The 23,324-nt window shown below is 46.2% G+C and overlaps 1 protein-coding gene across 3 annotated transcripts; it reads right to left on the bottom strand.

Moving 5' to 3' along the window:
- Positions 1-90: 90 nt before the first annotated feature.
- On the bottom strand, positions 91-23,260 carry LOC111982842 (ARF GTPase-activating protein GIT1). Of its 3 annotated transcripts, none has more exons than XM_024014471.2 (21): positions 22,552-23,260; positions 19,771-19,904; positions 18,798-18,910; positions 18,322-18,427; positions 17,986-18,072; positions 17,649-17,779; positions 17,248-17,342; positions 16,785-16,827; positions 16,054-16,080; positions 15,205-15,253; positions 14,590-14,662; positions 13,674-13,771; positions 12,543-12,654; positions 11,924-12,051; positions 10,649-10,801; positions 9,449-9,745; positions 4,008-4,088; positions 3,625-3,701; positions 3,210-3,383; positions 3,022-3,085; positions 91-2,786 (listed from the first exon to the last, which is right to left on the bottom strand). In XM_024014471.2, exons 1-21 carry the CDS (start codon positions 22,601-22,603, stop codon positions 2,571-2,573), a joined length of 2,310 nt encoding a protein of 769 aa, XP_023870239.1. In that variant the 5' UTR covers positions 22,604-23,260; the 3' UTR covers positions 91-2,570. The 3 variants fall into 3 exon arrangements, with proteins under 3 accessions (XP_023870239.1, XP_023870238.1, XP_023870240.1); XM_024014470.2 differs by having other exon boundaries at positions 3,210-3,386; positions 22,552-23,259; XM_024014472.2 differs by lacking the exon at positions 16,054-16,080 and having other exon boundaries at positions 3,210-3,386; positions 22,552-23,259.
- Positions 23,261-23,324: the final 64 nt, after the last annotated feature.

The following is a 23,324-nucleotide window of genomic DNA, read 5'->3' as shown; positions in this document are numbered from 1 at the left end:
AACCCTTGAATGAGTAGGTGTGTCAACTTTTGACTGGTACTGTAGGTTTCAAGCATCTCGAACTAAACAAAAAACATACGTTTAGGACAATTCACTTGTTTTTTAGTTTATTAGAAATGTACAGCTTATGAGATTCCATTACGATTGACCTTTCTTAAAATGTTCAACTTTTTACAGTTTTTGCCTGTGTTAAAAGATATTCTCCCATCACTGATCTCCCAGGTGAAGAGGTGTATGATACACAGAAAACAGTACGGGGCACAGTGCCACTGTCCGAACAACATGAGTGTGTGTTCGCTGTGCATGGCATGCGGGATGCATGTGTGCGTCTAACATTCCCACTAAAAAGGGACTCTATACTAAAGTGTCCATTAAGAAGGGGGAAAGGCGTAGCATTGTGCAACAGCCCTTTCCCCTCAGACTTGAGATGAGTTTAGTTCTAACCAGTGGCAGACTTCAGATCCTATTCACTTACCCCTCAGACCTGGATCCCACCATGGGTAAATAGATCTGACCTCCCAAGCACAATACGAACATATAGCTTAAAAAAAATAGCATGAAAATATGTTAATATATAAGCCTCTATTCTATAACAGGTTGTCTGAGAGGTAAAAGGAGGACATTGTAATGGGGAAGTATTTTATACTGGCCCAGTGTGTGTGTGTGTGAGAGATGGCGATAAATAATCAACTGAGGGAACCCAAACAGCTACAACATCACTACGTCTTAAGCCAGTCTAGCAGATGTGCAAAGGCAATCATGATTGGAACGTTACATATGACAATCTTTTGGACATGATTTGACTGGGAAAAGATAAAGGATCTCATCCCCTACAGGTTCGTCAATTATCGATCACATGAGAGCACAGTCAGGCGGATAGTGAAACGACGGGACCCTGTGGATAAGTGAACATGGGTCAAGCTGACATGGAAGAGCTTCCAGGTGTCCAGGATCACACAAGCCATGTGTGTGTGGGTCCAAGTAGTCCCTCCCCGTTTCAGTTCATTTCCATCCGTTTAGTTCCTAATTAACACGACCCAGATCCATCTAACAGACGATCACTGAAGTCCTTGAAGCTAAGAACTCAAACTAAATACGTGGAGTGCTATGGTCAGTGTCACTTAGCTAAGTGTGACCGTTAACTTGTTTAGCACAGTATAAAAACAGGGACACTTTCCCCAGTGCCCCCACAAACCTACAGCAAGTGCAGTTTGTAGTTGTCACAAAACATTTGTTCCCTATCTAGCTAGCCTGCTTCGAGTTGGCATATGTTGAAGAGCGAACTTTGTATGGATCCCACTGTAGTGCCATTGAGATGAGCTTTGTCTAGCGACTGAAGCAGCCAGTGGCTGCAGTAATATATATCATGCCGCTTCCAAGGCTTTTTCTACTGATAGCAGATTATACCCCTTCCCTACCCCTTTGGCATCTGTTCAACCCCATGGCTACTGACATATTAGAACATGACAGGCAGAAGAAAGAAATTACTGAAATGTCACCCGGGAGGAATTGGACTGCTCCAGGAGTGTTTGAGGACCATTTCACAAGTTAGTGTGTGTGTGTGCGCGCATGTGTCCAGTCCCAGTCAGACAGAAGGCGAGTGAGTATTCTCACAGCTCTCCCTGGTCCTCTGAACAGGAACCATCATACATGAGACGACGTTAAAATAAGCAAACATACATGATAATGTAAATCATGACCATAATAATAATAATACAAAACAAATGGGCATAATAATAATAATCACAATTATTCCAGTGTAAGTGTTTTTTTTCTTAAGTCAGTAATTCTTGTCCCCAGAGGTACAGGCCAACGGATTGGCATAAAAAAATAGAGAAAAAAAAAATACATGAAAATAATAAAACATCACCTAGTCGTTTGTCCACGATGCCAAGACATGCTGTAGTGTACCAGGGGGTCTGAGGGAGTAGCAAGGGCCCTCCTTAGCAGAGCCTGGAACTACAGAGGAGGCAGTGTCTGAGAGACAGAGGAGTAGAGCAGTGTGTGTCTCTCTTCCAAGGCCTGGCCCCCTTGTAGGCCACACTGACTGGCCCCAACCCCGGGCCCAGCCTACCTCGGTCCCAGCCTACCCCCCCTAAAGGAACAACGGAGTGAGATCATAGTGAGATGATGAGAGCTGAGCCGCTGTTGTGCTGTGCCCATCCCCCACATGCGATTACTGTCTCAATGGTCCACACTCCTCTTCAGAGTCCCCTCCTCCGCAGAACTGCTCTCTCTCAGTCCACTCAGGTATAGTAGTGAGAGCTGAGTCATTTCTCAGCTTCGTTCTATTGTCATATAATATAACCACCTGGTCTTCCCCCGCTCTTCATTCCCTACCTTCAATTCCTCTCATTTCATCCTCAGAGATCTTCTTTTCAGTCTGCAACCAATATAGCTTCTCCCGTTGGCTGGTATTTCTCTCTCCCTTGCGATGCCAACCTTCCAAGTCACGTTCATCACTTGACTAGGAAGCTTGGAAATCGAGGCTACCTCCATCCCTCTCCCCTCCCTCTGTCAGTCTAGCAGCTTCCCTCGCCACTCCCCTGTCCGTCCCCTCCCTACCCCAGTCACTGTTTCTTCTCGCGGGTGGTGATGGTGACCAGCTGCTTGGCGGCCTTGGCGATGTCATAGGCGCACTGGATGACCTGCTGGGTGAGCAGCTGGTAGTCGACGGCGGGCGCTGATGGGTCCGAGGGAGCCGCCTTGCGACACTCCACCTGGAGGCGGGAGGCGCTGGACGCCAGGAGGCGCAGGGAGCAGTGCACAGCGTCTAGGGCAGGCCGCTGAGGGGAGACGGAGAGAGAGGGGTAGGGGCCACAGTTAGACACAGAGGCGACAACACTTACTGCTTAAAGCTAGAATCTGTATTTGGTCCCAAAAAATGTGCAGTATATATTCTGCTGTTCTATTACGCATGCACCAAAAGTTGTTTGAAGCAACTTCTTTGTTGTTGTCATGATAACTGGCGGTGTCAGCTTCACACCATACCGAATCTAGAAAGAGAGAGCAAAACCTTACCTTGGGAAAGAGAGAGGCCATTTCAGTGACAGCAGAGTGGATCTTCTCGGAGCATGGAACAAAACTGGGGAACACAAGACAACCTCTCGTTACCACCGGATACAACTAAAGCCAAACTATTGTTACCACCACAGACGTAAGCCTCCCCCGACTGTGTCATGGAGTGAGTCTCGTAGTCGGGGCCCTACCTGTCGTGTTTGAACTCTTGTGCGGCCCTCAGAAGCTCCTGGATGTTTTTGGTCACCTGCTCCGTCTTGAGGATGACGTCTTCGGTGCAGGGCAGAGTAGGGTCCGGCTCACCCCCTTCACCCCCACCCCACTCCTCCGAATCCCCCCGGCCTTCCTCTTCACTGCTGCGCCCCCTACTTTAGGAAACACACACACAGTACAATCTCTACATTAGCCTGCAATTCACACATAAGCCTCTCTGAAGTAATAACCACAGTAAATACGTCCTTGAGAAAGACAAACAGTCTGCTAGATGTCTAGGTACACCCTAGAGCCCGGCCTGTCTGCCCCTCCTACACGTTGGGAGAGACTCCAGAATGACCCGGTCACTGGGCAGCAATCTGCTCCAGATATCCCGACCACCCCCAGCCTTACCTTAGCGACAGCTCATACATGTGAGTGTTGTCATAGTCACTATCAGTGCCACTGCCGTGCTTCTCTCCTTTAGGGCCCTGTGCACAAACAGAACACCTTATCAGCGTCAAAAAGGTAGCCGTAGTGATTCTAACATCAGTGAGTGTATGGTAAGGCCTTTATTAACCAACCAAAAGCAAGCCATTCACACAAACATTTCCACTAAGCCACAATATACAGCCCTCGGCAATGCATCAGCTCACATTGGTCTATAAAAACTGTCTGTCAGCATTCATATGACGCCACTGAATGTTTCAGCTGGTCTGGGGTTGGTCGCGAAGTAGCCTGGAAGTCACAGATGAGTTGACCAACTGTAAAGGAGGGCGACAGTCAGCCAGTCTTACCATGTATCGCCCCATCTCCATGGAGCCAGAGAGGTGCGACCCTCCATAGGGTGTTGGACCGCCAGGACCCCCCTTCCTCACCTGGAGGTGGGACAGAACAGGAACTCAGAGGAGGATGAGAAGCAACAGAGGAACCGCAGAAGGAACACTGCCTGACAGAATGTTTTCTTATATTTTTGTAGGAAGATTCCGAACAGACACTGGGATGTGATATACATGCTTGAGCAGAGTCAGCTCAGCTTTGTGCACGGAGATACTATCCTATATGTCGAGGTCAAATTTGATTATTTTTGTCAAAACTTAACTCAACAGCCAAACTGCAGAGCAACTTTCTCCAGGACAGGCTTATACTGAAAATGTAGTTAGTGATGGAGTACAGCCCAAGTTGACTGGAATTCAAAGAAAATGTGTGTCTTGAGCTAAGTCCTGCCAATTAGTTAGTGAGCCACTATCCCAGACAAACTCACACACAGGAGTACATCATTAACATTACCAGACAAACTCACACACAGGAGTACATCATTAACATTACCAGACACACAAACACACGGTCAGTCATACACAGAAGACAGAGGAGCCGGTTAACTTCCATTAGCTTGCCTCACATCACGTCTCCTCTCTAGCCACTTTCACAATAGAGGACCTCCAGTAGCCGGGGCCCGTACTCATAAAACATCTCAGACTAGAAGTGCTGATCTAAATAGGAGGGGTCCCTGATCTTAGATCAGCACTCCTACTCTGAGACACTTTATGCAGGCCCATACAGTCAGCACGGTTATAGACACTTTTTAGATACAGGCTCACTGACATACGGGCCTATGCTGCGAGTTTTCCCAGACAGTATGGCAAGTAGGCCACTCTTGGACTCACTGTTCCCTAGTGGAGACCTAACTAGATGAAGACTGAACATCTACGTGAATATTTGTATGCTGGCATATGCTGTATGATACACAAATAATGTCCATACAATGAAGTCATCGTCATCTGTGGTTTTCAACAGAGCACTGGGTTTTACCACTGTGTGGTKCAATATCTATGAAGGGATTCAAACTGTACAACTTAAAAGGGGCAATCTGCAATTAGTACATCAATTTTTTTACTTTTAAATGAATGATATACAGTATCGCCATGTCATCTTAATAAGTACTTATAAATGTCTTATTAGCAACAATGCGAGACATATACTACCGTTCAAAAGAAAAGCACATTTTTTTGTCCATTAAAATAACATCAAATTGATCAGAAATAGAGTGTAGACATTGTTAATGTTGTAAATGACTATTGGAGCTGGAAACAGCTGATTTTTAACGGAATATCTACATAGGCATACAGAGGCCCATTATCAGCAACCATCACTCCTGTGTTCCAATGGCACGTTATGTAAGCTAATCCAAGTTTATCATTTTAAACGGCTAATTGATCATTAGAAAACCCTTTTGCAATTTTGTTAGCACAGCTGAAAACTGTTGTGCTGATTAAAGAAGCAATAAAAAAACAGACCTTCTTTAGACTAGTTTAGTATCGGGAGCATCAGCATTTGTGGGTTTGATTATAGGCTCAAAATGGCCAGAAACAATTAACTTTCTTCTGAAACTCGTCAGTCTATTCTTGTTCTGAGAAATGAAGGCTATTCCATGCGAGAAATTGCCAAGAAACTGAAGATCTCGTACAACACTGTACTACTCCCTTCAAAGAACAGCACAAATTGGCTCTAACCAGAATAGAAAGAGTGGGAGGCCCCGATGCACAACTGAGCAAGAGGACAAGTACATTAGAGTGTCTAGTTTGAGAAACAGACGCCTCACAAGTCCTCAACTGGCAGCTTCATTAAATAGTACCCTCAAAACACCAGTCTCTACGTCAACAGTGAAGAGGCGACTCCGGGATGCTGGCCTTCTAGGCAGAGTTGCAAAGAAAAAGCCATCTCAGAATTGCCAATAAAAAGAAAAGATTAAGATGGGCAAAAGAACACAGACAGAGGAAGATCGTAAAAAAGTGTTTTGGACAGACGAATCTAAGTTTGAGGTGTTTGAATCACAAAGAAGAACATTCGTGAGATACAGAAAAAATGAAAAGATGCTGGAGGAGTGCTTGATGCTATCTGCCAAGCATGGTGGAGGCAATGTGATGGTCTGGGGTGCTTTGGTGGTGGTAAGTGGGAGATTTGTACAGGGTAAAAGGGATCTTGAAGAATGAAGGCCATCACTCCATTTTGCAACGCCATGCCAAATTCCTCCTACAACAGGGCAATGACCCAAAGCACAGCTCCAAACTATGCAATAACTATTTGGGGAAGAAGCAGTGAGCTGATATTCTGTGTATAATGGAGTGGCCAGCACAGTCACCGGATCTCAACCCTGTTGAGTTAATGTGGGAGCAGCTTGACCGTATGGTACGTAAGAAGTGCCCATCAAGCCAATCCAACTTGTGGGAGGTGCTTCAGGAAGCATGGGGTGAAATCTCTTCAGATTACCTCAACAAACTGACAACTAGAATGCCAAAGGTCTGCAAGGCTGTAATTGCTGCAAATGGAGGATTCTTTGACGAAAGCAAAGTTTGAAGGACACAATTATTATTTTAAATCAAAAATCATTTATAACCTTGTCAACATCTTGACTATATTTCCTATTCATTTTGCAAAATTGATTCAAAAAAATTAAAATAATATGGCACAGCATTTATAATAAATTGCATCACCTTTAAGGTATGCATGTTTTCGTGGAAAACAAGGACATTTCTAAGTGACCCCAAAGTTTTGAACGGTAGTGTACACAGAAGAATAACATTGTAAACAACTTATCTAGATATATTCGAGCATATAGAACTCTAGGGTCTATTAAAAAAAAAGATTTACAAACTACACAAGAAATTGTGCATTTGCTAATACCTACAAAATACAAACTAAAGAGAGACATGGAAGAATGCACAGATAAACCAAACTGAAATACAGTGCCTTTGGAAATTATTCAGAACTCTTGACTTTTTCCACTGTTTGGTTACGTATTCTAAAATTGATTCAAAAAATATGTATATTTGCCTCAATCTACACATTTTTGCAAAAATGTCTTGAATAAAAAACTGATATCACATTTACTTAAGTATTCAGACCCTGTACTCAGTACTTTGTTGAAGCACCTTTGGCAGCAATTACAGACTCAAGTCTTCTTGGGTATGACGCTACAAACTTGGCACACCTGTATTTGGGGAGTTTCTCCCATTCTTCTCTGCAGATCCTCTAAAGCACTGTCAAGTTGGATGGGGAGCGTCGCTGCACAGCTATTTCCAGGTCTCTCCAGAGATGTTTCGATCGGGTTCAAGTCCGGGCTCTGGCTGGGCCACTCAAGGACATTCAGAGACTTGTCCCGAAGCCACTCCTGTGTTGTCTATGTGCTTAGGATTGTTGACAGGTTAGAAGGTGAACCTTCACTCCAGTCTGAGGTCCTGAGCGCTCTGGAGCAGGTTTTCATCATGGATCTCTATGTACTTTACTCCATTCATCTTTGCCTCCATCCTAACTAGTCTCCCAGTCCCTGCCGCTGAAACACACCCCCACAGCATGCTTCACCGTAGGGATGGTGCCAGGTTTCCTCCAGACGTGACGCTTGGCATTAAGGCCAAATAGTTAAATCTTGGTTTCATCTGACCAGAGAATCTTGTTTCTCATGGTCTGAGAGTCTTTATGTGCCTTTTGGCAAACTCCAAGTGGGCTATCATGTGCCTTTTACTGAGGAGTAGCTTCCGTCAGGCCACTCTATCATAAAGGAGTGCTGCAGAGATGGTTGTCCTTCTGGAAGATTATCCCATCTCCCCAGAGGAACTCTAGAGCTCTGTCCGAGTGACCATTGGGTTCTTGGTCTCCTCCCTGACTAAAGCCATTCTCCCCCGATTGCTCAGTTTGGCCGGGCGGCCAGCTTTAGGAAGAGTCTTGGTGGTTCCAAACTTCTTAAATTTAAGAATGATGGAGGCCACTGTGTTCTTGGGGACCTTCAATGCTGCAGCAATTTTTTGGTACCCTTCCCCAGACCTGTGCCTCAACACAATCCTGTCTCTGAGCCCCACCAACAATTCCTTCGACCTCATGGCTTGGTTTTTGCTCTGACATGCACTGTCCCAGTCCCTGCCGCTGAAACACACCCCCACAGCCTTTCCAAATCATGTCCAATCAATGAATTTACCACAGGTGGACTACAATCAAGTTGTAGAAACAGCTCAAGGATGATCAATGGAAACAAGATGCACCTGAGCTCAATTTCAAGTCTCATAGCAAAGGTCTGAATACTTACATAAATGTGATCAGTTATTAAAGTTTAATAAATTTGCAAACATTTCTAAAAACCTGTTTTCCTTTTGTCATTATGGTGTAGTGTGTGCAGATTGCTAAGGGTTTTTTAAACATTTAATCCATTTTAGAATAAGGCTGTAATGTTAGAAAATGTGGAAAAGGTCAAGGGGCCTGAATACTTTCCGAAGGCATTGTATGCATTGTGAATTTGCATCACCCGCATGGACAATGGAACGTAAAGGTTGGATGCAACAATGAGCACAATAAAAGACAGACAGGACAGATTGAGAGACAGAGAGACTGACTTTACCTCCTGGCTTCCTATGCACGTTCCATACCAGTCAGCGTGGCTGGAAGCAGGGCTGAGTGAGTGCGTGTGTGCGTAAGTAGTGCATTAGCTTAGAGCGCCGACATACTAACAAGAACGGCGGCCGTGCGCAGCTGGTGGCCGTCCTATCGCCTTTGACCACAGAAGATTGACCGCCATTTTCTTTTCATTTCCACTGTTTGTCAACACACCCAACCGGTGATCCAAGCACTGCTGACATTCGTATAGGTCTGCCTGCCCTCTTAGTTCCACTGTGACCGAGTGGGTCAGTGACTGACTGACATTGCCTTGAAGGATCCATTGTGAAGTGCGCATGGCTAACAGGGCAGGTCAAACCACTAACACCTCATGCTTGTGCTGCACACACTAGAGGTAGGGAATGGGAAAGCTATGATTGGGGAGTGTCTAAGGTCAGGACATCTTCACTCATCAATGGCGGGAAAGCTACCTGCCAGCTTAGCTTAACAACATGACCTTCTACACTCAAAGAAGCCTCAGAGAAACTCATGTGAAGTGAATGGAGGCGAAGAGTGATTTGCTACAGTGCCGAAGGCTCAGTAAAGGGGCTAGGCGGTGTGTGTGTATGTATGCGTGTATGTATTTGGGGCGGGTACGTGCGTGCAGCATCTGGCCCAGAAAGCATAGCGCCAGTGGTAGAGGCTGGGGGTCAAAGGTTAGGGGTTAAAGTGGAAGAGCGCTCCACTGGTGAGCGGTGTATGCATGCCAGACAGCAGTAGAGGAGGAAGGCAGTAGTAGAGACAGAGAGGGCAGGTGGTGTATATCACCATGACCACGGCCACCTGGGGGCCGTAGCGCGTTGCTCACACTTACACTGGGGTGCAGAGGCTGCAGGCGGCCCGTCAGGGAGTCCAGGCCCGGGGAGTGGGGTTTGGGGGTGGCGGCCCCCGGCTCGTACATAGAGAAAGCCTGTCTGTCCCTCCGGTGGGCAGGCACAGCCGAGGACACAGCTAGGCTGGAGTGGTCCCCTCCCCTACCTCCCCCGCCTCGCACCCCCCCTGGCCAATGTGCCGGGCTGCCTCCTCCCCCGCCTCCCAAACCGCCAGCTCCCCCTCCTCCTCCGACCTGGCCCCCCCGCAACGCACTGTTCTCCGTCTGCATCCGCGAGATCTACGGGGAGAGGTGGGGACGGGGGAGGAGGGTCACCTGAATGTTTCAAAGGTCACACGGACACGCATCCACAAGTACTGTACAGGGAGCTTCATTTAGCTAACCACATACTAGATATGGATGGAGGTAAGACTAACAGTTTATAGGGAGTCTATACTGATGGGGGGATATAAGGGCTTAAACTGGCTTGCATGTCAATCTAGTGAGTATAACTACATGCTGGGTTCTCTTAACTAAATAAACATACATATTGGCAGTAGTGGGGGTTGATCTTTCGTATCTTGGAAAATAAGAGAAGTACACATGCATWGTTTATTGAGGTGTACGGCAGGGCTGCTCTAGCCCACACCGTTTTACCTGTATGTACCTGTCAAACTATCAACACTGGAAGAGAACTGCTGTGCATTTTCCAAGTGTGTGTGCAGGGGCTGGTATTTCTCCTTGTGTTAGACATGAGTGATGATAGACATGGGACAATAGCTCAGGCATTTATGAGAACAGAACACCACGGAGATACGGAACGGAAACAAAGTGACTAAATATGGCGTAACCGATGGGAACGAAACCTGATATTTGACACAGTGAAGAACAAACTGCAGTGCTTACACCAACACTGACAGATACTGTTTTGAGCTGCACAATTTGCTTACTACAGTATAAGGACAACTCTGGGAACAGAGTAGACCAACACTGATAGTGACAACACACTAATATACTGAGGCAGAAGATATACATCTTCCACTATAATTAGAAAAGCACATCTTGGTGCATAACACAAACTTTTAGACATATTGAAATTCCACCCGTCTTTCCATTATGCATGCTTCCCTCCATCACTCTATCCATAACTCCCTCCCTCCTCTCCCTGCCATCCTCCCTCCATTTTTAATCTCGTCTCCCTACCTCTTTCTGCAGCCGGCGCAGCTCTTCACTCAGGTTGTTGTTGACCTTCATCAGCTGCTGGACTTTAGCCTCGGAGGACGCCAGGGCCTTCTTAACCTCCAGGTACTCCTGCAGAGTGATGGGCCCGTCCGACAGGTCCGACGAGTCCATGCTCTGAGGGGACACACACACAGAAATATAATTAAAACAATCTAAAAATACACACACAAGTATTCGGGAGTCGTTTATGTGGGTTATTGTCTGTGCAATAAGCTGCACTAGATTTCATCATCCCTCTTAGCAGTAAATGGAGAAGTCTGAGCACAGCTTAAAATAACTACCTTTTCACATTCAACACAAACCATATTTGAGACATTTATTTTCAACTGGAAATGACTTTGAACAGCATCCGCGTCCATTCACAGCTCAGCCATATCTGAGAAGCACAGAGCTTCTGTCTGTATGAGACCAGAACAGAGCTTTGTCACAAAGTGGACTTTAAAATTCTCATTTTACAGCAGCTTTTCCACCACGTCCTGTGACTGTGGGTGCCTGCTTTAACAGGGTTTTCACCCCCCTCTCCTCTCCTCTCGCACTCCCTCTCCTCCCCTGCTCGTGGAACAATGCTCCTCTGATTGGAGAACCAGAATAGCTGTGATGTCACTGTGGAAGTATGTGGCAGCAGTAGCAGCACTGCCACTCCCGCAAGGCATGCTGGGACAGGCGGGGAGCAAGACACTGCTGGCTGCTGGGGATAATACTGCAATCACTAGAAGAAGCTAAGAAGAACTATGTGCTGATTTACGATCAGTTTTGCGTTTTAGATCACAATGAATATGATTACATGGACAGGGGGGACCTGATGCTAGATCAGCACTCCTATTTTGAGACTCTTGACATGTATGGACCCTTAACTCAAAGCAGGGCTGGGAGCATAGGACCACTTCCTGGTCACTTTGCTCCACCTCCATGTCTCTCAGTACACATTTTATCCATCTATTTACTGGGTTTAAGGGGAATACTTTGGCTGTTCTCTGGTACTCTAATGTTGGCCTGTAGAGAAAAACATAGCACAACGGTTTGCAATGGAAAAAGAAAACAAGAGCTTCTTATTAGGCGAGTTCCGAATAGTACCTCCCCCTTTCACTATGTTTCAGGCTGCTTGGTGCCAAGTGAACACAGCAAAATGTTTCCCATTGGACAAATTCAGGTAGGTCCCTCATTTGGACCTGTTCGCTTCCGTTTGATGCTTAATGAACACAACCCTGCAGTCCTTCTGTGCCCTTCTCTCCTCACCTTGGCCCGGTTGTTGCGCTGCGTGTTGTTGTTGTTCTGAGTGGTCAACTCGCTGTCCGTGTCCTCGTCCGACGCTACGCTGTCGTAGTCATGCTGGTCGTCGTCGGCCCCCAGGTCCAGACTAGAGTCTACAGGGATGGATCAGAGCAACAACATAGGCCCTGGTTCAATCTCAATTCATCTTTCCTCGATTCCTCGCGTACTCTCCTCGCTTCCTTCTGAAAATGCATTGGAGAAGAAAGTCCGAGGGGAGGGAACTTGGACCTTTTCCTTGAATACGGTTGAGAAGGAGGCGAGGAGACAGGATGTGAGGAATTGCAGAAAGATGTTTTGAGATTAAGCCACAAAAAAATCAGGAAAAACTACAGCTCAACTTAACTAGTGACGACTTAACCATAACACAACCAGGCAACCCCAAAATTGAAAATACATCTCAGTAACTTCTCCTTTTCACTCATACATCGCAATGGATGGATTGACTGAAGTGTGCCAAAACAGCTTAAAGTCCAGAGCATACTTAATTCATAAAAGACCTCGTTTGAACTGGCTCAGTCCCTGCCCTCTCCTCTCCCCTCTGCTCCCCTTCCCTGTCCTCTCGTCCTCCTCTCCCCTCTCTCACCGGTAGGGCTGCTAAGGCCTTTCCCTTGTTGTCTCCTCTTGGCGTCACTCAGGATGTCGATGATTAGCGTTGCGAACTCACGAGCGTTGAAACGGGCCAACTTCTGTCTACCCTGAAAGACAAAGACAGGCATGGGACACATTCAACAACCCACCGACACAGACCTATGTCTACAGGAGCAAAACGAGGTCAGACATTTTTTGTGTATTATTGAAGCAAACACTAAATTGGATCCAGTCTCTGGTATTGCAGTCCTGTGGTCACTGGTCATGTGGTGTGGAAAAGCACAGTCATAGGGGCTACAGTTGATCTTAGTAAGAGAGGCACACACACTAAACATTGCACCTAACAATTTGCATACTTGTGTTTGCATAAAGGGACAAAAAAAAAAGAAAATGCAGGCTTTGTATCCATGTGGTTTCAATTCTAAACACGGTCCAACCGTGAGCACACCGTCATCACAATCCATTCTCCTCAGCTTCTGTGTGTGTGTTCTCTCCCTCAGTCGCTCTGGCATGAAACAAAACACACTACTACTGACCAGTCAGCTGGCTCCAACGCTATTCAATCCAATCCTAGCTGGGGATCTCACTGTGGTGAGGGTACTGACGTGTTAAGGCCTATGTTTACACTAACAAGCTAGCCAACTGAATGAGGACACAGTCACACACAACCCCTTTAATTTCCCCTCACCCTCCTCCACAGCTGGAAAATCTCTCTCGCTCGCTGTCTCTATATCCCACTGGCCAGTGCAGAAGCTCAGACATCCCAGTGCAGCCACAAAACTATTAATAGAATTTCATCCCTCGCTCTCTCCATTTCAGCCCAGACGTTCTCTTTCTTCGTCTGCCCTTCTGTTCTCCCCTTTTGTTCCCGTTTTAAAATCTGTCGTGTTCTAGGAGGATTTCCCGATAGTCCCTTCTACTGCCTGCCTGTGTCACTGTGATTAACATCGCCTTCAGCCTGCTGGTATCACTAAGCTTATACAGCAGTTGGAGAAGGAGAAATACGCATAGGAACTAAGATATTCAAGCATTTGCTGGCAGTCAAATGTTTATTCATTTGTTGTGTGTGTGTGTGTGTGTGTGTGTGTGTGTGTGTGTGTGAGAGAGAGATAGTAGTAGTGGTTACCTGGTTGCGTGTGGCTGAGTATTCGGGGTTGACAGGCAGGAAGGGCACCGCACTGCGCTCCGTCACCAGAGTACTGTGGTTCTGAGTCGTCAGCCACACTGGGAAACGGGGAGGAAGGAGAGAAAGAAAGAGAGATACATTATCCATCGATGAGTGAGTGAGAGAGAAACAAAGTAATTTCAGCTGGAAGTTGGAACACACACAGCAACACACCCTGCCTGCCGCCCACACATAAACACGGTGCACAGCTCCACTGGAACAGACCACAGAACAGTTACAGACTTACACATTCTCTCCTCCTAAAAATGTCCTGGTATACCTTGAGCTGTGTGTGTGTGCGCTTGTGTGTGTCCAGCTCTCTGCCTCTACCCCATCCTGCTTACCTGCGGAGAGTATGTCAGACAATGCAGTCTGTGACTGCTCCTCCTTCTGAGAGAGAGCGAGGGAGGAGAGCGAAAGAGTGAATCCAGAATTCCTGAGGCACTTCCTCACCAACTCGCTCTCTCCTTCTCTCTAAATTGCCTCCCTCTCTCTCTCTCCCCGTCTTTCTCTCTCCCTCCTCCTTTCCCACTCTGTCTCCCCCTCTAATTTTAGACCTCACCCAGTGCCCTTTAACAGACTTTATTGATGCGTGTTTTTTAATGTTTCCTTTCTAAACAGTGACTCCTTCTCCCGGGGAATAGCCAACACTAGGTCTACGTCCCACATGGCACCCTATTCCCTTTATAGGGCACTACTTTTTACCAGGGCTTGGTGAAATGTAGCACACTATATAGGGAACGGGACGTGGACCCAGAGTGGCCCAAACAGATTGCATGACTCAAAAAGGCAAAGACAGAAAGGGGCGCAGGATGGAGAGGTCTAGAGAGAGATGGAGAAGCAGTGGATGGGTTACACAGGAGAGGAGGAGTCTCACCTGCATCGTTCTCCCTGCGGTCCACTTCGTCATACACATCCATGGCAAGCTCCTCAAACAATCGATTGTTCAGCTGTCACACACACACACACAGTGATGCAGACAGTGTACACAAGACCAAGACAAACATAAGCAATGCACACCAAAAGAACAAACACCAGCGAGGGAAGAATATACACAACACACGCTTAGAATAATAAAGCAAACTGCAGGACAATCATGAACAGCAATACTGTCAACACAAACAGTAGCACTACACTAAAGAGCTCGCCCCTTTTGCTGCCTGGGCCAAAGGAGAATCGATTATACCATACACAGACAATGGAGAAAGTCATACTCCTCTGTCATAGACAATTAGAGTCACTGATACAGACATGTATCACTGCTTCAGTTTATTATCAGATTAGCTTGTGCTCTGGGTCGTGTTCATTAGGCACCAAATGGAAGAAAACAGACTGAAAATGGGAGGGACACCTGGACTTGTTTTCCATTTCCAAACATTTCAAAATGTGTTCCCTTCTGTCCTAATGTACACAACCCAGGAAGTTTACCAGATAGATACAGCCTTAACTCTAACCCATGACCCCAACCCTTTGACCACCCAGCACTACTCACCGCTTGCAGCTTCTTCTTAGCTGCCTTGGCCAGTTCTGAGAGGTCCAGGCTACGCAGACACAAACAGACACAATGCCACAATGAAACAACCACAGACACGAACAGAGAGAGAAGGGTGAGGAGAGACAGGTGAGGTGGAAAAGATGGAACGGGGGGGGGGGGGGGGTTCTCAGGGCGGTGGGAGAGGTGAGACAGCAGGGGTGTCAGGTCATGAAGCAAAGGCCATGGCCAAAATAATGGAAACACTTGAGTAAATGAGAGAAGTATAATATAAGCAGGTGCTTCCATACAGGTGTGGTTCCTGGGTTAATTAACCAATTAACATCCCATCATGCTTAGGGTCAGGTATGAAAATGCAGGGCAGGCCATTATTTTGGCTACCATGGCTATGCCCCCATGGGATGACAACGCCCCCATCCACAGGGCATGAGTGTCACAATGGTTAGATGAGCATGAAAACAATGCCCTATTAAGACCTTTATGTTGGTGTTTCCTTTATTTTGGCAGTTACCTGTACCTCCTTCCATTTTGGTTTGACAACATGCAAAACGATAGGCCTAAGTACTTGTATTATATACAATGAGTACTGGTGGTCGAGATACAGTAGCCAACCTGATAATGAGATAAAATACCAGCCTCCTATTTAAAAGCAAAGGTCTCTCATCACTGTTTATTGAATGAAGACATCATAAAAAGGTAATACTACTATAATAAAAGGTAGACAGAATAGTACAGCAATTCCTCCTCCTTCCCTGACACCAGCAAGAAGATGACGAGCCCATGGGATAAAAGAGGGAAGAGGGGGGGGGGGGGGGGTTGTTGAGGGAGAAAGAGAAAAGCGAGAGATACCTCTGTGTCGGACACTTAGGGCGAGCTCTGCCTCCACAAGCGCAGCAAAGATGGAGAGAACAGAAAACGAGTGAGCGAGACAAGAGACGGGCAGAAAGCAAAAGAGAAGGCCCATATTCACAAAGCGCCTCAGAGTAGGAGTGTTGAGCTAGGATCAGGTCCCCCTCGGTCTATATAATCGTATGAATTATTATCTAAGGTAATACTGATCCTAGATCAGCTACTCAGACACTTTGTGAATACCGCCCACTAGTTCTCCACTGCTCACAAGAGTACGGTACAATATAGTACAGAGTATTGAACAGTAAGAACAGTGTTGTAGAAGTCTTGTAGCTCAGCAGACAGACATGCAGTCAGTTTCATTAGTCTAACAGGGGCCTTCCTCTCCTATCTAGCAGTACAGACTGACTAACGGCAGGGCACAACCTACTGGTTAAAACACTGCAATACATCTAGCCACTTCACTTGTGCCAGAATATTACAAGGTATTCCTAACACTTCATTGTCGATTCCAGAAAATCAAAGGCATTGCCAGAATATCATGTCACGTCAAAGACAATAATGCCCCGTAGAGTATCTCAATTGAAAATACTTTAGTCCAGGATTAGCCTTAAATCTGTGTCTGAAAAACCACTCCCATGTATGATAAATATCAACCACCGTGCAGATTTATAAATATACTCCTCCCACCCATCCTGTTAACCCTGAACACATGACCCGTTGACACTTACCTGTCAGCCATCTGAGGAATGATATAATGCCCATTCTTGTGATCTACAGGACAGAGTACAATAGAGTGAAACAATTGTATTGTGTAAAACAGTCATTGGGTGAAAGATGCCTTACTAGTTAGGGCTAACAGTGGGTCCATACTTGGAGCGATAATCAGCGACCTAGGAACCACTAACCAGTCATGTTCAATGGAAGGAGGAGACACAAAGAGACACACAGGGACTTAGCGGTCGGCGACGAGAGAGCTAGTGACCATAAGTGAAAAATGGCCCAATGTTATTCAAATGTAGGGAGGGCAGCTCTTGTTAGCAAGCTTTGACATTGGCTAACAACAAAACTGCCGTCATACTAACTGTTTGAAGGATACACCCACCCAGCGAGATCTCAACGACTTGATTGCTGATTATCGCTTCAACTCTGAGCCCTCTGTAAGATCCTTGGCAGGGGTAAAAGGTCACCTACCAGGGCGTCGGCCACACAGGTAGAAGGCCAGCCTGTCTGTGAGCTCGTACTGACACTCCACCAGCCGCTCTGCCAGCTCCACCTGGCCCGCTTGCCTGCCACACACACACACACACACAGTAGAACAATCAGAGCCTATAACTGTACATATGAAAAAAGCTTACTGACTATACAGCYGCAACAAAAAAAACACAGACTACCTTGATAGAGTCACACACAAAACTGTGTGTGTGCTATGTTCAAAAAGAGTGAGCCAGGGGTATATTCACAAGTAACAAAAGCAAACATGGCCAAAACAGAAAGGGACTACCTGAACTTGTCTAATGAGAAACCCTTGTTTTCCGTTGCAAAACGTTTTTGCTACAGTGTACACTAATGAATAGACCCCTGGTGTAGCCTACCTGGCGTAGTCCATGGGTGTGCGTCCGTTGATGTCCAGGGCTCCGGGGTCGGCTCCGTACACGACCAGCAGCTCTGCCTGCAGAACCTGGCCTGCCTTGGCTGCCACGTGGAGTGGAGTGGTGCCCTTCTCCTGAGAGGACAACCACACAAACACATCTCATTACTTCAAATAGGGATTTAAGGGAGCATGGACACAGCATAGACCGATTGGACTGATACTCTACAGTTGAGGTTGTGAGTGGTGAGAAAATGGGTAATTTGCAGTAACAGGGGGTGGGAGGGTGAGTGGTGAGAAAGTGGGTAACTTGCAATAACAGGGGGTGGTATGGGTCTCACCGGGTGGAAGAAGTTGGCCTGTGCTCCCAGGGACAGCAGCCGTAGACATGTCTCCAGACTCCCCGTCCTCACACTGGAGTGCAGTTGCTGAGACAGAAAGAGAGAGAGAGACCCTGTGAATCCCCTCATTAGTGGTGTTTAATAGGTCCACACAGAAGCTTCCAATAGTTATTTCTGTGGTGTCATTAAGGTGCTTCCTGCCTACAGGGGAGAGAAGAAGAAAGGCAGGCTCTGTGTGTGTAGAGCCTCAGTGGAGGCAGCCCGGCCCACCAGGCATTGCCCAGCCTGTGAAGGACGTCACCCTCTGACCCCTGACCTGAGGGGGCGGGGCCTCACCTTACTGAGGTCCTTGGTGGTAACACCGTCGTCATCGCGGCACGGCAGCTTGTGGACGAAGGATAGCATCTGGTACTTGGCGCGGATGAACTCGGACTTGGTGGGGCTGTTCGCACACATGCGCGAGCGGGGACACACACACACAGAGACAGAGAGTAGGGACAAGCTGGGTAAGACATCAGCTCTTTGTATGAATCATTGCAGCAGGAGACACCGAGGGGAAAATCCTCTCTGATCCCATAACAGTCTGATACTAGCTAATGACCCAAGGCTGAGCTGCATCTAACACATAAGCTTATTAGCCTGATCAGACTATAACAATTGACCAAGTGAAAGTAAATCTCTTGGTGGGGGAGAGTTCCACAAACAGAGACTATAGGTAAGCAGGAATGTTCCCACCCAGGTCATCATTGTAAATGAAAATTGGTTCCCATCTGACGTTTTGTGAAATATGTTGTGAAACAAAATAAACTTACTGGACTTTGTCCTGTGGGTTYGGTTTCCTGCGGCCGCTCTGCACCTGCGCTGGGTCAAGCAGGGAGTGCTCCCAAATCGAGTTAGCCCCATTACTGGCCAGGGTCTGCACCATCTAAAACACACACACTGGTGAGACACACGACAACACAGCGCTTACATGAAATTATCTAATGTGTGCTTGGAACATCCTCTTAGAGCTAATCAAAGCCTCTTCCTGTGCCTGAGGCTGGTCTAGTGGGTAACGCCACCGCCAGCAGCACCTATACACCACCAAGCATGGGTGCGAATCCCAACCCCTGCACCACTCTCTGCATCTACCTCCCCACTCATTTCCACCCTTTCTACAATTTTTTAAAAGCCAGTTCCTAACAAAAGTATTCTCAAATCTTATCTGTCCAGCAGCTAGGTAACACTCTTCCTTTATATTAGTGTTCGGGGAGAAAAAAAGGGGGGGGAAAAAATCGATAGTTACATATCGCAATATTATTTTGGGCAATAAATGTATCTAATTGTTTTTCTAGGTAGCTTTAGGTCGGCTGTGCCTGCGCCAAAACGCCAGTATTTTTCATCCTATAGGTTGATCGCCATCTTCTTTTTAAATAATGGGCCAACATGTTTTCAGCGCTTTTATTTCCATACTCACTCGTCTCTCTGCAGCAGACATATAGTGAGCAATATGTTTGGAACATCAATTCTCAATAAAATKATATTATCYAATCACAATACATATAGAATCTAAATATCGTAATATCGTGAGGTCCCTGGCAATTCCCATGTAGTTTATTAAGTGTTAATCATTAGTTTATGGATATACATGTTATAAATCTGTAATAAACAGGTATAGGCCTAATACATTGGTTGAATTGGTTTCCAAATACTGAGTTACTAGGCTACGTGTACACCCATCAGTAATGATCCCCAGTGCCCAGTACCCCTCCAGCCCAGACCCCTATCTTGTCCCTTCCCAGGTACCTGCAGCAGTGCAGGGGGCCAGCCGCTGTGCCGCAGGTGCTTGACGATGGAGATGTGGCGTCCCAGGCTGCGGTGCACAGAGCAGCACTCGTCACAGATCAGAACGCCCCTGTTGATGCTGGTCCAGCCCGGATCTGAAAACACAGAGAAAGAGAGAAAGATATAAAGTGAGAGAGAGGACGGAGAGGGGTGGGGTGTGTACAACTTAGGCTATTTAGCAAAGACCCACCTCTGACTGGCTACGTGGCCATCTCAGGTTCATCATTAGGCCTATAGCTTTGTTTTACTGGTAATAAAGTTAGGGCTAATATTTGACATTATTGTTTACTGCATACATTTAAAATAATTAAATAGCCTAKTGTGAGAGTGACAAATAGGCTGACAGTTTGCCTGACGTGGAGTTTACAATGACACTTAAAAAGGAGTTTTCGGGACCATAAAAATCAACAAAACGCAACAACAAGCCATTATTATTAGCGTCATACTGTATAGCCTAAATACAAGTCTGACCTTTAAAAATCCAGTACCACCCAATTGTGCCTTTAGGTGGTAATGAGATCATCATACTAGACAAGTCCAGAGTTCAATGGGCACAAAGAGAACCATGGGCCACAAAGTCTAGTCAATAAGTCTGGCTGGGGCAAGGTTAGCCTACACCCTCAGGATCCTGCTACAATTAAGCTAAGCTAACTGTGTAAGAGGTTCAAACAACCCATTCTGTCCGAGGAACTAGATGGCACATTCTTTTTTCTCTCTCAATTGGTAGGCCTAAGAGATTGGGCTGGGGCAGAGCAAATACATGCAGAGAGAGATCTGTTCTTGAGGGACAATTTTGAAACAAATAGCTATTGGCAATACTCAACAAAGCATGCCTACTGTTTTCAAATATTATAATCTATGAAAAGCAGCAATTCATTGTTGGGTTTGTACCCATGGCAGAGCAGGACAAAGCAGAGGGCTAAACCAAATGTGAAGAGACACAGGGCTCTTCATCGGTATAGATTCCATTCATTGACACTAAAAGTTAAATCTTGACATAATCCAAGCTTCACAGAACAGCCCCATTGCTCTTCCTCTCCATTTCCACTTAGTGTGTGCAGCGCCTAATGTGATTTCATACGCATGCACTCACACAGACACTGACCTAGGCTACACACACACACAGCGCATATGGGGCCACTCTAGTCTCTTTTACCACTATATCTACAGTCAACACGACTGAAGGCTGTAGCCCCCTGTTCAGTCTAGCATTCTACCACATGCTGTGGTGCCCATCACAATCCATAAAACTCTAATCATATGACAGAAAAACAAAAAGGCCTTATGAGCATACTGGCAGTAACAAATAGCCTATAGTGGCTATATGACTTCTTCCACAATATGGAGGTTGTTTAGGAGTTCCGTAGCAATTCCACTGTGTAGTGTTGCAAGGAGTCACACACTAGTGTGAGCAGCTCGCTGGGGCAGCAAGAAAGCTGACGGTAGACTGCAAGTAAGAAAGGCAGGCCAGGCTAACGCAGGTAACTGCAGAGGAGTGATGGTCAGGAGTGTCATAAATCAGCTGGGATGGTGCAGAAGAGGCTCACAGAGCAGAATCACATTCCTGAAGAGAGAGCAGCTGTGAGGGAGAGAGCAGCTGCCATGCAACCCACCCCAACCAACCCCCATCCCAAACTCTCCTCCTCTCCAAAACATTGAGGCAGGTGGGGCTAAATGTGCAAGGCCAAGGCTATGCCGGCCAGGATGCCAAGGTTGGCATCCCATCAGAGTTGTGGGGGCACAATAATGTTGCAGAAAAACAGAGTTGGAGAATGTAGCCTTCATGATTTGCAAGACAATTTAGGATTTTATGAGCAGGAGGATTAAGCTAAAAGTGTTTGTTTTTTTTGCCTACATATGGAGCCGTCTAAACAGTGCAGGGGTCCAGAATACAGGCACTCACTCAGTCACTATTCACATCCTCTACTAGTGCTACTATCAACGCCGCACTGTTTGCTAACCCATTGGCATTGGGTAGTTGCAGGCTGCTAACTAGCCAACTAGCTTAAACTACAATTTTTATGATTATTTAACTAGCTATCTATCTCAGTAACAACGTTCAGCTAATCTTCTTGACTCTTAACGTTAGCAAACTGGCTAGCTATCTACACGTTACAACTTGGAATTGGTCACATTTATAAAAAAGTATTATAGAGGAAGACAAGCCAAACGAGCTAGCTAATTAGCCTGGCGTCTTCAAATTGAAATAGCTACCTAGCCAGTTAGCCCGTGTGGCCAGCTCAGTTCTAGCTACAGAGCCAACTTTACTGACAAAAAGCTGTGATAGCAAGCTATTCAAGTTYGACAAGACAGACACCCTTTCTCATTTGTTAGCAAGCTAGGTAAGTAGTTAACCGCCACGTCTAGCTGGTAGCTAACACAACTAACGTTCACTAGCTATTAAGAGAAATACAAACAAACGTCTGACGTTGCTTGCATGGCTAACGTTAGTTGCGCTGGGTAGCGAGCTAGTCAAGCAGGCGAAACAAATCTGCCACACTAAAATTCATCCAATAAACCAAAGCAACTAAACCAAAGTAACCCTCTAGTCACTTAATTTATCAACACGTACTGAAAAGGCAAATGTTACTCCGTTTAAAGGCCTGACTAACTAACTGCCTGGGAACCTGCGCCGTTTTCTTGTACTGTTGACAGCGGGCACAGGCCTCCACCGTCCCACTTAAATGTAGCCAGCTAGTCCATCTCAAAGATTAAAACACATTGTTTCCGTTTGTATTGTACCTGGTGCACTGCAGTCGGCACATACTTCGGTTCTGTGGACCTTTCTTGACATGTTTAGGGTTCCACTACAGTAGTGGTTGTTTATCCAAATTATATATTGATGCTCGCCCTTCCGAAGACCGCCGTCCGCTGTTTCTCGATGCTGCCCTGAATCCCCGGAAGCCGGCGATGTGGTCTTCGGCTCTCCCGGCCCGAAGCTACCCCTTTTCCTTTTCTTCCTACGCGGTTTCAGTCCTAAACTTCTGATACAGTGAGTCGCAGGCCTCGTCAGTGGGATGATTATTACTGGCTAGCTCATATCTAGAGGGGTGTAAAACAATAGCGCACACAGCATTGCAAATATCGAGACCTAAGTAGGCTAACTGCGATCCTTCCACTCGACTCGCTCTCTCCCCCTTGCTCTGATCGCCACTCTCTCACCAATGCCATGGGAATAGAGGTACCTCTAAAATAATAGTTAATTAACCTTTATCGTATTCGTCAAAGCTTGGAATCTCATCAATATCCATGCACGTTGGGGTACACCTATCTTATTCTAAATGTTCATATATTTAGCTAGTTCTCTGGATATGATTTATTTGATGTTTTGTAAAGCTTTATAGTGGTTAAGGCTAGCCTATATCACAGGCGAGGCTGTCGAAGCGAAATAGTGGTGGCTGGCAGTTCTGATGTTTTAGAAGTTGACTAATTTGTACTAAAACGGGGATAAAAGCAGGCTCACAAATAGCCTAAATACATGTTCAGAGAGCTTCATGTTGCAAAAACATTGCAGT

Source organism: Salvelinus sp. IW2-2015, linkage group LG22, assembly GCF_002910315.2.
Source record: "Salvelinus sp. IW2-2015 linkage group LG22, ASM291031v2, whole genome shotgun sequence".
In the NCBI taxonomy this organism is placed as follows: domain Eukaryota; kingdom Metazoa; phylum Chordata; class Actinopteri; order Salmoniformes; family Salmonidae; genus Salvelinus; species Salvelinus sp. IW2-2015.
Note: the sequence above shows the minus strand (reverse complement) of the source record. Positions and strands in the feature narration are given on the sequence as shown.